This window comes from Ahaetulla prasina, chromosome 3, assembly GCF_028640845.1.
Source record: "Ahaetulla prasina isolate Xishuangbanna chromosome 3, ASM2864084v1, whole genome shotgun sequence".
Taxonomy (NCBI): Eukaryota; Metazoa; Chordata; class Lepidosauria; order Squamata; family Colubridae; genus Ahaetulla; species Ahaetulla prasina.
In genome coordinates this window covers 60,957,208-60,973,941 of record NC_080541.1, presented here as the reverse complement: position 1 = coordinate 60,973,941, position 16,734 = coordinate 60,957,208, and the positions used below count along the sequence as shown (strand labels likewise).

Below are 16,734 nucleotides of genomic sequence, written 5' to 3'. Positions count from 1 at the left end.
AGTATATTATTGGTATAAAGCAAGAAAGAAAAACCGGACATTTATGTTTAGCCAAGGAACCTAAAAAGTACACTGTTCCATGGTAGTGAAAGCTGGTGGGTATTCAAGAAAATAAACAGATACATAGTTCCAATATAAAGATTTTTTTTTCTAGTGCACAGCCAAGACAATTAAAAAAATTGTCTTGATACGCTAGTAGAAAAACTGATTCATAATTCAAAGTCAATGATTTGGTATTGCTAACATTACATTCAGAATAAATAAATCAAAACATTGTTTCCCATCCCTACATCTATTCCTAATAAGTACTGTAATAAAATCTCTATACTCGCTCTACATTTGCTGCAATTGAAAATACTTTTATATCCATGCAATCGTGCAAATATTTATCTGAATCAATAGCTCAGATTTTCTGGAAAGTGAGCAGAATATAATCTGAAAAGGAGAAGGGGAAAACAAGCAATGCATTTTTTAATTATTTCTGTATATTTATTAAATTTCTACACTATACTGTATAGAATTACAATGGTCAGGTGGCTTATTGTCTTTCAAGAGCTGCTACAGCTCATGGATAAGACACTGACTTACATTACTGATATTTTTGCATGCTCCTATTAATTGACTAGAGCAGTAATGGCTAATCTTTTTGCTAGCAGCAGGGGGGGATCGCGCGCATGCGTGTCCACACCTATAATTCTATGTGCTCCGCCTGAGTACGACCCCCCCCCCGCTTCCCTCTTCGCTTCTGGCATGCAATGGCATGGTTTTCTCTCTTCCCAGGCTTCAGAGCCTTTCTAGGAGTTTGGGGAGGGCAAAAATGGTGTGTCCCCCCCGGAGGCCGGAAACAGCCTGTATGCCAACTTCTGGTGGGACCTGAAGGCCCATTTTTTGCTCTGCCCGGCCTCCAGAGCCCTTCTAGGAACTTGGGGAAGGCAAAAACGGCATTCCTCACCCCCCGGAGGCCAGAAACAGCCCATTTGCTGACTTCCGGTCCCACTGGAAGTTGGCAAACGGGGCCTTTCTGGCATCCAGAGGGCCTCCAGGGAGTGGGGAAGGGTCTTTTTGCCCTCCCCAGGCTCCTAGAAAGGCTCTGGAGAGAAAAAAACAGGCCTTCCATTCCCACTGGAAATTGGCAAATGGGCCGTTTCTGGCCTCTGGAGGGTCTCGGGGGAGGGGAAGGCAGTTTTTGCCATCCCCAAGCTTCTACAAAGACTCTGGAGCCTGGAGAGAGAGAGAAACGGCCCTTCCCCATCACCCCCGAGGCCCTCCGGAGGCAGGAAACAGCCTATTTCCCTATTTCCAATGGGCCAAGAAGGCCCGAAAATCAGCTGGAGCTGAGCTCGCGTGTCCACCGATATGGCTACACATGCCACCTGTGGCACACGTGCTATAGGTTCACCATCATGGGATTACAGAATACTCTATTAGTTGATAGTCTTGAATAGAATAGAATAGAATAGAATTGAATTGAATTGAATTTTTTTATCCAAGTGTGACTGGATACACAAGGAATTTGTCTTGGTGCTCTCAGTGTACCTAAAAGACAAGATACGTTCATCAAGAATTCTAAGGTACAATACTTAATGTTGTAAACTATTTAATAAATTAGTAAATTAGTAAATTTACTAATTTACTAAATTAGTAAACTATTTACTAAATCTGCGCTACTATTAATCTTCTTGTCGTTCCCATCACCAATCTCTTTCCACTTATGACTGTATGACTGTAACTTTGTTGCTGGCAATCCTTACGATTTATATCGATATATTGACCATCATTTGTGTTGTAAATGTTGTACCTTGATGAACGTATCTTTTCTTTTATGTACACTGAGAGCATATGCACCAAGACAAATTCCTTGTGTGTCCAATCACACTTGGCCAATAAAAAATTCTGTTCTGTTCTGTTCTGTTCTGTTCTGTTCTGTTCTGTTCTATTCTATTCTATTCTAATGATAGTCATAGGGTACAAATAAGCAATCAAGAAACAATCAATATAAATCGTAAGGATACAAGCAACAAAGTTACAGTCATACAGTCATAAGTGGAAGGAGATCGGTAATGAGAATGATGAGAAGATTAATAGTAGTGCAGATTTAGTAAATAGTTTGACAGTGTTGAGGGAATTATTTCTTTAACAGAGTGATGGCGTTTAGGAAGAAACTGTTCTTCTGTTTAGCTGTTTTGGTATGCAGGTCCTCAATGGAAGGCAGGTTGGTAGCAATTGTTTTTTCTGCAGTTCTAATTATGCTCCGAAGTCTGTGTCTGTCTTGTTGGGTTGCAGAACCAAAGCAGACAGTTACAGAGGTGCAGATGACAGACTCAATAATTCTTCTGAGGTATCTTTTCTTTTATGTACACTGAGAGCATATGCACAAAGACAAATTCCTTGTGTGTCCAATCACACTTGGCCAATAAAAAATTCTATTCTATTCTCTATTCTATTCTAATTCTTCTGTAGAACTGTATCAGCAGCTCCTTGGGCAGTTTGAGCTTTCTGAGTTGGCAGAGAAAGAACATTCTTTGTTGTGCTTTTTTGATGACATTTTTGATGTTAGCTGTCCATTTTAGATCTTGTGATATGTAAAAGCTAGAAATTTGAAGGTCTGTACTGTTAATACTGTGTTGTCTAGTATTGTAAGAGGTGGAAGTATGGAAGGGTTTCTTCTAAAGTCTACTACCATTTCTACGGTTTTGAGTGTGTTCAGTTCCAGATTACTCCGGTCGCATCATGAGGCTAGTTGTTCAACCTCCCGTTTGTATGCGGATTCATCATTATTTTGAATGAGACCGATCACTGTTGTGTCATCTGCAAACTTCAGTAGTTTAACAGATGGATCATTAGAGATGCAGTCATTGGTATACAGAGAGAAGAGAAGAGAAGTGGGGAGAGCACACAGCCTTGGGGGGCCCTTGTGCTAATTGTACAGGTATCTGATGTGATTCTGCTTAGCTTCACCTGCTGTTTCCTGTTTGTTAGGAAGCTTATGATCCACTTACAAGTGTGCTTTACATATTCCAAAGTCAGAATGAGTAAGATAAATATATAGTCAACTGTAGATATTTGTGTGAATTGGGTTCTAAAAAAGGATCCTTGTGAACGTGTCCTTAGTTAAAACAATGAAGGGTCTAATATGTTTATTGTGGTATAGCTTTTATATTGTAAAATTCCTATATTCTATCTCCCACCAACTCTGACAGGGTAAGTGACTAGAATATAAACTGAAAACAAACTGTACTCTTACTTGCACTGATGATGTTACTTAGTTGAGACGTCTGCCAGAAAACAACCAAGCTCAGAGAGTACCAAGGATTCCTTATATTCTTGTTTTAAAAAAGCACCTTTTTGTTGTAACTGACTAGTGCTACTTTTGGAAAGGCTTAAACAAAACAAGGGGAAAAAATGTTAGAAGCATTTGATGTTCTGTTCGTGATGACAGTTTATTTCCTGTGTGATTTTCTAGCAGTGTTGGCATTTTTACTCCAAACTGCCCATTTTTAATTTTAATATCTCTGAAACTTCTAACATGGAAATCACTCAGCAGATTAGGCCAAATAGCTCTTTTGAATAGAAAAGCTACTATAACCACAGTTTCTCTGATTGACATAGTAGCCATATCAGCCAGGAAAAAACTGGTTAAAAGACAGATTACATTTCTTTGTGAAAAACAAGCAGTGGATGTCTGCCTTAGAGTTGTCTTACATCACTCTATCCTATAGATGCCTGCCAAACAGGAAATAGGGAAGCGGTTTAACATTGCCCTGTCCCTGATCCTCCCTGCTTCACTGAAGAGCAAAATTAGCTTTTCATTCCTGCCACTTCTCCCTTCTCAATGGAAATGGGGGAGGGGGTTTACTTGCCAGTTTAAATGATTACTGCTGAAAAATGCGCTACTAATTTATAAATAACTTGTTAGTTCCACAGAACAAAAGGAATAAATGTATTTTCTTTCAGTACATGACCTCATATTCTAAGCAATTAAAATGCCTGTAGTTCAAAGGTGCATTGTACCCAATCATAAACTCAATTTACAATAACATATTGAAATGGAGTAAGGATTTACTTACATCAGTTTGATTAATTAAGGCACTTATATAAATACAGTTAAAAATAATTATCAAATAGAAAATTTAGTCCTTGGATTATTTGTCTCGCATCTTGTATGTCCCCTAATCCTACACAACCATTCTACATAACTACATTTTATGTATGCATTTCACATTGGGCTTTGTACTATTGATAAAAAAGAATTTATGAGATTAGTGTCAACTACAGCCTCCAACAAACAAGTGATTTAATACAAACAGTGAAAATGGGGCTTATGTAATTATGAAGTTGTTTGTACTGATTTATTTTTCAAGGTCCATGATCCTGAACCTATTTATTCCATAAGGACTTCAAGAACTCCACAGTAAATTGCTTGTCAGTTAAGGCCACTATTTTGTTCTATTTTTATTCTCAAAGTCTCTGACAGTATTTTTAGCAGTGGTGACTGAATCTCACTGATTCTGTTTGAATCAAATGTCTGTTTATTGTTGTACATAAATCTAAGGGATGGGTATTTTTAAATAATGCATAAGCTATTATAAGATGACTTTTTTTGAATTCCAAACAGAATGGACACTTTGTCTAGAGAAAGCTAAATGAAAGCATTATAATCCTGAGGTTTCAACAATAAAACTATTTTATTTATATTAAAGTTATGTTCACAACACTTCCGTAACATAAAAGGAAATAAGATTATGTATTTCAATGCTTGAAGAGAGCTAAGTTGTTCTTGAACCAAAATTGAACTGAAGTTTGAACTACATTTGATATTAAGCACTCACTATATATCAGGAGTCTCATTTACTTTGGCCATGTCATATTGGGGAATTCACTGGAGAAAGAAATTATGTTTGGAAGGGTTAGTGGTAAAAAGAAAACAGGCCGCCAAAGAACATGGTGGCTGGATACTATCAAAGCTGACACCAGACAGAGCATAGAAAAACTCAAAGAAATAGTGCAAGATTGGAAGATGTAGAGAGACCTGGCCCATAGAATTGCCAAGAATCAGACTCAACTGAATGGATAACTTCTTCTTCATCATCATCATATATAAGGCAGTATGTAATAGTTAAATATTGATGTGAAACCCTGGAATGTCTAACTCCCTAAGCATTTCATTTGTAGAAGCAGCAATGAGGCTCAGAAAGTTTAAATCTAATTATCATTAAATAAGAATGAAGCTGGAGTTCTCCTAAATATCTTTCCTAGAAATGAAGCCATACTGAGTTCTTATTTTCAAGTATACATGATTAAACATGCAAAGAAATTAACATGAGAAAAATGGATCTGTCCATTCTTTATAATACCTTATAATAGCCTTCAATCAAAAGGAGTCTACATACATACATATGCAACTTTATTTTTTTTAGCTGTAGATTCTGAGATTCATAGGATTCATATAATGTTTGCTTTTCAACAGCCTATTTTCATTGACATAAAATATAAAATAATGATCTATAGACAAAGAAAATGGAGTTTATTTTAGAGTTATGCAAATTGCCTGCATGTAGGTATATCACCTTAAAGGTAAAAGGAAACTAATAGCCATCAGGATTGATAATTTAATCAGCTACAAGAAAGAAAATGAAAATCCATTTTGCATGAAAGTGAATGAAAAGTATCAACTATCTCTTATAAAGCAGAAGAAATAAAAGTTATACCAACTAAATCAAAGAATTTTTAAAAATAAGAAATAGAAGAGGTCTCTTGAACTTATCCATTATTAACCAGCATCTGGACATAAGAATAAACAGGTAAACAGTTCATACATGCGATACATTTAAATTACACATATCAGGTTTATATTAAATTCATGTAAGATCTAATTCTAACCATATCTAACTAGTTAGCTAAACAGCAGGTTTCAATTTATTCAAGCTATTTTTATGCATTTTAGTATGCATCTAGAAGAAATCTCCTGTACTTATGGAAAACTTACTAGTGGACCACTTACTGATGAACAGTCTGTAAACAAATCATTAAGAAGAGATTAAATAACTACCTAGCTAAGAAACTTAGATTTAAATGCATAAAATTTAACAAGAGCGATATTGTTTCATATAAGACATGGTTTAGAGAAATAATTAATAGCTATAACACATATCTTGAAAGGAAACAATAACAATGTTCACAATGCCATGCATACTAAGAAGCATTTCAGTACAAGCGTCTAAATATAGAGATATAAAACACCACAACATCTACAAAAGTGTGACATACACTGCTTTTAAGATTCTTGAGTCTATTCAATAAGCATTAGTGGGAGTTATCTGCCTGTACTGTCTTCAGAGAAAAAAAATCCAAAAACAAAATAAAAGTATTTTTCAAATAGAGAAAATAGTATTTTGGAAAATGAAGAAAACACTTTATTGAGCACCTAAAGAATGCCATCCTTCATCCTTTTAAAGAAGGTACTTTGTTCATCCAATACCCTTTGTAAATACTTTTATACGATAATTTATATAGCTCAAATAAAGGCATTAGTCATGATATAAATTGACTAAACATTGAAAGAGAGGAAGAATGTTTCATAAGTGAAAGAACAAAAAAACAGTACCTGGTAAAAGTTTGGCCAAAAGGTGCTGATAGCCAATTCCACTCTATTCCAAATACCAATAGGAGCATCCGAGACATTCCAAACTGGATTTCCAAGTTCACCATTATTAACTTTCACATAAACATTCAAAATTCCAGGACTGGAACCACTCTTGCTGGAAACAAAAAAATTGAAATCGATGCAATGTGTGTCATTTTCCTTTAGTTGTGGTAGCAAAAGTTGGGCTTTTTGGCCAATTCTTTCAGTAGTGTTCACCAACATGAAAGATCCTGCAGAAAATAAATAAAAGGAAATAAGTAATTAGTTGAAGTTTAGATAGTTTCCCACTCCCAGTTTCTTCTTTTGCTTCCACGCAATTTTTGTTGTTCTCCAGAAATGTGCAAAATGGTTTGGATTTGAAGCATTTTAAGAATGGTCATTCTAGAATGATCAGAAGAACGTATTTCAGACTTGAAACAATTGATTCAGATTTAAAAAACTGAAAATGTTTTCTGTAAACTTACTATCATAACATTATAATATATTATAATTACATATTGCAGGTTGATATTGTATTAGATTCTGTAATAATTTCAAAACAGTGGTAGAAAAAAGTTTACTTTGGGAAACAAGCAAATATGTTATTTTCTTAAACCACCAAACTAGAAGTAAGCTTCTTCCTAGTTTTGAGATTCTATTCATAGTTGGGAAAGTTTGATATTTCCTCTGATTTCCTATATCTGTTCATTAGAAGGAATAAAACAATATTTTCTTTTTAAAAAGTTGCAGAATCCTTAAGAAACAACATAATTTACTCTTGTTATCACTATGTGGATCAATTAAATCCATATAAGACACTCAGTGTCTTATACAGGTAGTCCTCAGTTAACTAGAATAATTGGGATGTGGAGCTCCATTGTTAAGCAATAGAGTGATAAAGTGTGGTGTTATGTGATTGTGCCAACTTACAACAGTAGTTCTGGCAGTTCTGGTAGAAGTGAATCCTATGCAGTCATTAAAGATGATATCATGTGATCACCATATATTAGAAATTGAGAGTGAAGGTTACAAATGGTGATCACATGACTACAGGAACCTGCTTCTCTTGTGGTTTGTGAGCTGGCTGCCAAACTCAAATCACAATCAGGGACTGCGGGGATGAACCATCTGTAAGTCTCTTCATTCAGTCCTATTCAGTATCTTTGAAAGGTTGTTGAATATGGTCATTAACAAATGATTAAGTCTACTGCATATATAGTTTATTTTTCAAATACTTTACATAAGTAATGCAGAATACTGTATTAGGATCAACAGTCCAGATGAGCTACATATGTAGTCAATGACATGTTCTACAGTATACATAGCTTAAATTATCTATAGGATACAGAGGACATTTTTCTGCAATGCTGTTTCTTGTTATATCAGAATTTGGATATGTGCAGAATTATTCTTCCATATTAAAATGATATGAATATTAATTCAAGTATCAAAATCTAAAAGTGTAGGAATTTAAACACTGCAATATCTTACACACATTTATTTTGAACTACTAGTCCAAAGCAGACTTGACTGAAAGCCAACAAAACTGATATACCTAATAATACAACTTTTTGATGCTATGATACAGGAAAAAGGAAAATGGACTAATAGTTGAACCTACTGAATTGAACTGAATTTGTGAAGAAGGGATCAGTATGAAAGCAAAAGTTCAAAGCCAAATTTAATTTTATGTGTTCAATGGAGAAATCCCCCATCCCAAGTCCTGCTGTGCTGCCTCATCTTGATGTATGCCAAGAGCATATATTCACAAAGAATGAAGGTCTTCCTAGCTGCCCAGTTAAAGGAAATAGGCAGCAGTGATACAGGAAGATGCCAGATGCAGATGATCACTTTAGCAACAATGGCCAAGGCACCAATTCATACTGCACTGGAGAAGACAATGGTAAATCACTCCTCTATTTTTACCAAGAAAACCACATGGATAGAAAATATTAAATGATTGACATAATTTAGTAGGATGGACCCCTTAATCTGAATGGCACTCAACATAGCACTCAACTGAGGAAGACCGTAGGATATTCTGGACAAAAAGATTTTTGCTTCCTGAACAGTTGGGTGAACCATGCAGATTTTGGGCTGCTAATCACAATAACCACCCATAAATTAAGCTATTGCGTACCATTTTATAGAAACCTTCTGTTTTTATACAATGGCAATGTACACATTGGCTCTGTGGCACACATTAAAAGAAACATACAAAAACATAAAACTGTTGTCAAAGCATATCCAGTAAGCCGTTCTGAAAATATATCTGTGTCCACTTTGAAGTAGTCTATCATAATCACCGAAGGTTTTTTAGGAAGCAAAACTTGAAAAAAATGGTTGCCCAGTAATGCTGTGGCACAGAGGTTAGAATACAGTATTGCAGGCTAACTCTGACCATAGCCTGGGGTTCCTGATGGGGCTCCAGTTTGGCTCAGCCTTCCATCTTTCCAAAGTCAGTAAAATGAGGAGATAGATTGTTGGGGGCAATATGCTGACATTGTAAACCGCCCAAAGAGTGCTGTAAAACAATATGAGGCAGTATATAAGTTTAAGTGCTATTGCTGTTGACATTTTGGAATAGTAACACTTTTTATGACATAGCTAGATTAAAGCCTTTGGGATGTCATGTTGCTGCTGTTATCATACAGGAAAGGAAAACCTAAAAGTGCAGAGATGGAATTGCAGTAGGAACATAAAATGTATGAAGCATGAACACTGGAAAGCTCAACACAGTGGAAGTTGAAATGAAATGACTGAACATTGACATCTTAGGCATCAATGAATTGACATGGACTGGGACCTTTTCAGTCAGAAAATCATAGTATTTATTATTCAGAAAATGAAAAACAAAGATGAGGTAGTGTTGCTTTACTATACCTTTTTAAAAGGTATAGTAAGAACAGTACTTGATTTCAATGCAGTCAGTAAATAATAATGTCAATTAGACTTTGCGGCCATGCTCCATGCTTCAGCTACGAATGCAGACAACGAGGAAGTTGATACCTTCTATGATAAAGTTAAATTTGAAATTGACAGAACATGGAAACAAAATATGCTATTGTTATTAGAAACTGGAATGCCAAAGTTGGAACCATGAAAGACGAAAATGTAGCTGAACTGTATGGCTTAGGAAACTGAAATAAAGCAGGAGATAATGTACAAATTTCTGCCACACCAATTATTTTTTCATAGCTAACACTATCTTAAAAGTGGCTGAGTGGCTAAGACACTGAGCTTGTCGATTGAAAGATTGACAGTTCAGCGGTTTGAATCCCTAGTGCCACATAACAGGGTGAGCTCCCGTTACTTGACCCAGCTTCTGCCAACTTAGCAGTTCGAAATCATGTAAAAAATGCAAGTAGAAAAAATAAGCACCACATTTGGTGGGAAGGTAACAGCGTTCTATACACCTTTGGTGTTTAGTCATGCTGGCCACATGACCATGGAAACATCTTCGGACAGCGCTGGCTCTTTGGCCTTGAAACGGAGATGAGCACTGCCCCCTGGAGTCCCCTCGCACATATGACTTGAACATATGTGCGAGGGGAACCTTTACCTTTACCTTAACGCTATCTTATAACAACCAAAATTATGCCTCTATACATCGGACATCGCCAGATAAGAATATGTAAAAATCAAATTCCCTCTATTATTGCTAAAAGGAATTGGGGGAATGTAATTATATGATTAAGGACTTCGCCAGGTGCTGACTATGGAACAGATCACAAACTTCTCATTTGCAAGTTCCAATTTAAGCTGAACAACAACAAAAGAACAATAAGAAGAAATTCAATCAGTTTCCATGATATGAACCTAAACTTATACCCACCTATCCCCATTTTCAAGGAGAACATCAGGAATTGCTTTAAAGTCCTGAACTTCATTGACAGAAAAACAGATAAATTATGGAATGAGCACAAGAATTTAACAAGTTCCTCTGAAAACAACTTCAGAGAGCTGTTTTCTAAAGGATACCAATGGACAAATAGTAATCAAATCAAAGGAAGGTGGAAGGAATATACAGTAGAGACCTCAACATCCAAGATATTTTAGAAGATATTCCTTACTTACAAGGGCTTCTAGTACTAGTAAATGAAGTTAGATTAGTAGTTCGGTGATTACCAAATTGGAAGGCTACACAAATTGAAGGAGTGTGCTCTAAAATATGGAAAGCAGCAGAAAAAGTAGTAGTAAAAGCTCTAACCATGGTATGCCAGCTAATCTGAGGATCAACATAGTAACCAACTGATTGGAAGAGGTCAATCTCCACTTTATTTTTCTTCATAGCATTTCCCCACAAATGCAGGGTCTACTTTTTGTTTCTTGATTTGTTTTTGTTCTTTCGGATATATCAAGTCTTTATCTATTGTTGCAATATGAATTGTTGTCCAAGACTGACATCATGGGCTGAGAGAGAATGGCTGGCCCAAAATCACCCCATCAGCTTTCATGCTTAAGGTGGGACTAGAACTGAAATAGTTTCCATCCAGTGGTAAAATCCTTCGTTTTCAGATGTAAACAGAAGTATCAAGAAGGAGAGAAACATATAAAAGGTTAAACTTATGGTTTATTATATTGTAGAATAAATCTAAAATCCTAAAGTTAGAAGTAACATGCAGCAGCTTGTCCCACTAACAGCCAGAAAGAAGCAAGTTCCCACTTTGTACTGAGCATTTGTCAGCTCACTTGGTTAAAAAAGAGAAAGAAATAACTTCACAGAATGGCAAAAAGTACTTTTATTGAGATTGGTTATAACAACAGAGTGTTGCAGGTGTGATAGTGGTGTTGTTGACTTAACAAATGTTTTGTTGCCTTAGTAACAGATCTTGCGTATCTTTACCAAGGTCATTTTCTTTACTCTCTAAAGCATTTTTATAATCACCTATATGTCTTAGCTACAAAAATTATGCCCCTTGATCTGGCTGATCATAGTATTTCCAATGTCACTTTCAATTTATGGCACCCTACTTCTTTTGTTTTTCCATTTGCTGTTGCTTGCATCCTGGGTTCTTCAATATGAAACTAATACCATATTGCTGGAGCTTTATTAATTTCTGTCATCCTATGCTTTTTAATTAGTTTTCTCATATCAGAATTTTATTATTAAGTAATTAGCTTGTGATTCCAACAATTCTGTTCTTCCTTACTGGATTCCCTAACTCAACTTGACCTTTTTAATTAGAAGGAAAATATGAAATAAGTACAAATTATTTTATACTATATACAGTATATCAACAAAGTATGTATTAAATGTTGAAGAAAATAAAGGAATTACCAGTGCTTCCATTTTTGTTACAATCCTTTGTTGTTGGAACAAATCAAAATCAAGAAGATTGTACTGGGTGACTGACAAGACAATGATTTTCTACTACATGAGACTGAAGCTTGGCTAGTTGGATGCCATGTGTGGAAGTATGTGTGGAATTTGTTAAGCTTTTCTGTCTGGAAAATGGGGGGGAAACACCTTTGGTTGTTGTTATTAAGGATTATATCCCTCAGTGGTAACCTTTTAGAGCAGGGGTGTCAAACTCGCTTCATTGTAATGAGGAACATACTAGCAGTAATTAAGCAATCAATGGTGGATTCTGAAACATTATTATATTGGCAATTCATTTCTTTTCTACTCCTCTCATTTTATCTGTTTTTTGAAGCAGCTGTTTCCTGAAAGAACTTATGTAGAGGCTGTGGTAGCTCAGGCTGGTAAGGAGCCTGTTATTAGAACACAGCAGCCTGCAATTACTGCAGGTTCAAGCCCGGCCCAAGGTTGACTCAGCCTTCCATCCTTTATAAGGTAGGTAAAATGAGGACCCAGATTGTTGGGGGGGCAATAAGTTGACTTTGTAAATATGCAAATAGAATGAGACTATTGCCTTATACACTGTAAGCCGCCCTGAGTCTTCGGAGAAGGGCGGGATATAAATGTAAATTAAAAAAAAAAATTACTGAGTGAGATCAATTTGGCAGTTATAATGAATTAGTATGACAATCATCCATAGCCTTCATAAATTAGAAATTAAAAAGCAAAGCTTAGGAAAGTATCCAGGACGTATTACAATTTTATTACTGTTAGGGATATGGGTAATTTTCATACTAAACATCTGTAAAAGCAAGCTACAAAATAGAGCAGACTTAATCTTAATATGCAAAATAATAACATTGTACCAAATGATCATTTGCTATAAATATTTTAGAGGTTTTATCTTTCTTAATTAATAGCGTAAAACTTTTGCAATATTTGATCACCATTATAAGCTATCACTGCAAAACTATTTAAATTAAGATGGACTGCTATAGAGTTCATTATGTTCTTTCCCTCCATTCTATGAAAATGTGGATATAAAAGAAAAGATACATTCATCAAGGTTGTAAATGTTGTACCTTGATGAACATATCTTTTCTTTTATGTACACTGAGAGCATATGCACCAAGACAAATTCCTTGTGTGTCCAATCACACTTGGCCAATAAAATTCTATTCTATTCTATTCTATATCACTTACAAAATACCTTCAGTTTTGGAGATATCTAAGAAAATCAGAAATTACAAAATCCATAGCAGTAGATTACTGAAGCATATTCAGTGTAGAATAAATAGTTGCCTGCTTATATTGGTGATGAGAGATGATACTTTTCTTATTGGAATCTTTGGTATTCTCTGAGCTTGATTGTTTCTTGGCGGACATTTCATTATCAAACTAGGTAACAACTTCAGTATACGTGTGGTGTTTGCTTTCTGCTTGTATACAGTAACTTGCCCTGTCAGTTTGGTTGAAGATGTTCTCCTTGTTATTTTCTTGGCAAGACCATCGTTTACTGCTTGATGTTTTTCTGGACTTAATTTTTTTTTTAGAATAATAGAATAGAATTTTTATTGGCCAAGTGTGATTGGATACACAAGGAACTTGGTGCATATGCTCTCAGTGTACATAAAAGAAAAGAGACCTTCATCAAGGTATAACACTTACAATGCTTAATGATAGTCATAGGGTACAAATTTAACATTTAATGATAGTCTTAGCTACAAATATTCCTGTTGGAAGGGATGTCTTCTGGTTTCTTTCTTTCTTTCTTTTTTTCTTTCTTTCTTTCTTTCCTTCCTTCCTTCCTTCCTTCCTTCCTTCCTTCCTTCCTTCCTTCCTTCCTTCCTTCCTTCCTTCCCCTTCCCCTTCCCCTTCCCTTTCCCTTTCCCTTTCCCTTTGTTGACTCTTGAATGGTGTACAAATATGGTTTGTTTCGATGGCAGACTTGTCGGAATGCCAACTTACAGGAATTCCCTAGAATTTTGGGATGTGGCTTGGACTAGGATATGCAAAGTTTCTCAGTTGAAATCATATTTAGTCTATCCATATGTTATGAGATTAAGAAGTTTTCATCATGTCTTCTGACTGCTAGTTGGTGTTTATGGATTGTCTCTGCTAGTCTTCTGCCTGTCTGTCCTACACAGTGGCTGTTATAGTTTTTACACTGATACATTGTAGCTGGGTCTGATTTTATTCTTGCATTACAGAGTCTTTTGGTTTACTTAAGTTGTTTAATCAATACAAGCTCTGAAAAGAGTAAGATTACCATACACCAAAAAATATCTCAGAAATAACCAACAGATTATTAGAACCACATGCCATCACTGTAATGTTGTAATTGTAACAAACCAACCAAAGCCCTTCAAAACATCTTAAGTAAAATAAAATCATGCAGTGCAGTGGAAAGTTTTGTAATGCAACTCTGCTGCTAGCTTCATTAAGTCTCAGAAAAAGAACGATACATTGAAAAAGTGCATTTTTGCAAAAAGAGGGGAAAAAAACATTGATTAACCAGCTTTATTAAAACTAAATAAAATACTGCTTTGAAATGGTGGTTGGATGTGTGCCTTTACACTTGGAAATGTAAATAACTGTAGTACAGCTGGGCAAAAGCTGTTGTATAGTAAATAAGGGTTTTAATCTTTTCCTAAACAATATAAAATAAAATAAAGCTTTTTATAAAGGTGTTTAGTTAAAACTATTTATGCTCTTTCCAGGATAAGCTAGCTTCATATATTTCAAAATGCTAAAAAATACAAAGTCAAAACAAAGATTGCTAGTGAACAATAGTCCCTTAGCTAATCCCAAATAGAAGGATGCTGTCAGCCCTGCAAGGTAGACCAGAATTGAATACCAAAGACATGAATACTAAAATTACTTTTATCATAGTGCTACACTAACGTAATATTGAAATGCGCATCACATCTCTGCTTTATCCTGAAAAGAATTAGGGAGAGTCACATCTGAGTTGCTTTCTCAAATTACATTTTTGCTTTGGACTCAGATTTCTCTGAACCTTGGCTATGGCCCTTCTTCCACTTCCTCCTTCCACTTCCTCAAGGTTATTCTCACAACCCATTATACATGCCAACTTGTTTTCTCTTATTATTTTGCTGAAATCTGATTACTATCTGCAATACTGTAAATATTTTCCAACAAATTTGCACAAAAATCTTAAGATTTCTTAGAATTGTTTATTTTGTAAACAAAAACATGGAGCTGTAAAAATCATATATAGCATCCATTATGCATTTATATAATGTATAAATGACTCATATTCTTTGTTAAGATATTATATACTAACATTTTACAGTATTTGTAAATCCTGTAGATAAACCATCGAGATTCAACCAATGAGTTTTCCAGTTTTAATTGTTGTCCCTTTTCAACTCTACAGCTAATCCTCAACTTACAACCACAATTGAGCCCAAAATTTCTGTTGCTAAGCTAAATAGTTGTTAAGTAGGTTTTGCCATATTTTATGGCCTTTCTTGACACAGTTGTTAAGTGAATCATTGCAGTTGTTAAGTTAGTAAAATGGTTGTTAAGTGAACCTTGCTTCCGCATAGGTTGCAAATGATGATCACATGACCCCAGGACACTGCAACTGTCATAAATATGAGTCAGTTGCCAAGTGTCTGAATTTTGATCATGTAGGGATGCTGCAATAGTCATAAGTGTGAAAAATGGTCATAAGTCACTTTTTCAGTGTTATTGTAACTTTGAACAATCACTAAACTGTTGTAAGTCAAGGACTACCTGTATTTAGATCCTTACCACAGCCAGACATTAAACAAAAACGAAATAATGACTATACAACTCCACTTCTAATTTTTATTTCCTCTAGGAGTAAGGGTGCAGATGAATCCTTCTTTCAAACCATTTGTTTATGAAGAGCACACACGCGCACACATACACAGAGAGAGAGAGAGAGAGAGAAAAGGTATAAATGCACACATGCATAACTAATATAACTACAAGTTTCTATGAAGATAATATTGTTTTCATCTGCAACAACTTTGATTCAACTGCTTCTGCAATAAAACATACAGATAAGCCTATTAAACAAGTTGGAGTTGCTAGAAGAATTTCAAGATTGAACAGGATATTGATAAGATATGAAATATAACCCATGGCATGCCTATTCAACTGTGCCTTCATGATTTACTAGATCTCACAAGGGAGGCTAAACACCGTATCTAGAAGCGATAAATATTTCTGTGGGAGATGATGTATATCCATTCCTAAAAAAACATAACTTGGACATTAATATTGTTGGTTATTGAGCAGTTACTTGCAAGCTTCTTAGCAGACTGTCAAAACACATAGTTGTTCTGTTATTTATTTACTTTCTATACTACTAAATTCCATATATCCTTCAAATTCTGATGTATTCTCTAATGATGGCAGTCAGGATAGGTGGGATATTTCTGGAAGCGATGAACCAAAAAAAATGGAAGTGTACGCAAAGATTGTACAATCCCAGAAAATCCAATAACGGGTTGAAGGTTATCCAAGCTGCCCAGCTAAAGCAGCTGGGATAGGGCAACAGTGATATAGGAAGATGCTGGAGATGGAATTAGTTACAATGGTAAAGGGATCTTTTTATACTGTGTAAGAGAAGGCAATAGCAAACCATTCTTGTATTTTACAAAGAAAATCACATGGATAAAAAATACAAAATGATTGACAATAGACTTCTGGCTGATATCATGGCAATATCAGATGCAGGGAGTGGGTCTCCGCATTCCATGCTGAGTTCTCCCTGTTTAGGCTACGAGAGGAGCCAAAACCACCTTGTAGGGGC

At 35.5% G+C, this 16,734-nt stretch overlaps 1 protein-coding gene across 1 annotated transcript in view; it reads right to left on the bottom strand.

Moving 5' to 3' along the window:
- Positions 1-16,734, bottom strand: part of PTPRM (protein tyrosine phosphatase receptor type M) — a 544,777-nt gene that overhangs the window by 334,538 nt on the left and 193,505 nt on the right. The window contains exon 3 of the mRNA XM_058178627.1: positions 6,605-6,873. Coding sequence (XP_058034610.1) covers positions 6,605-6,873 — 269 coding nt within the window. The remainder of the gene's footprint in view (positions 1-6,604; positions 6,874-16,734) is intronic.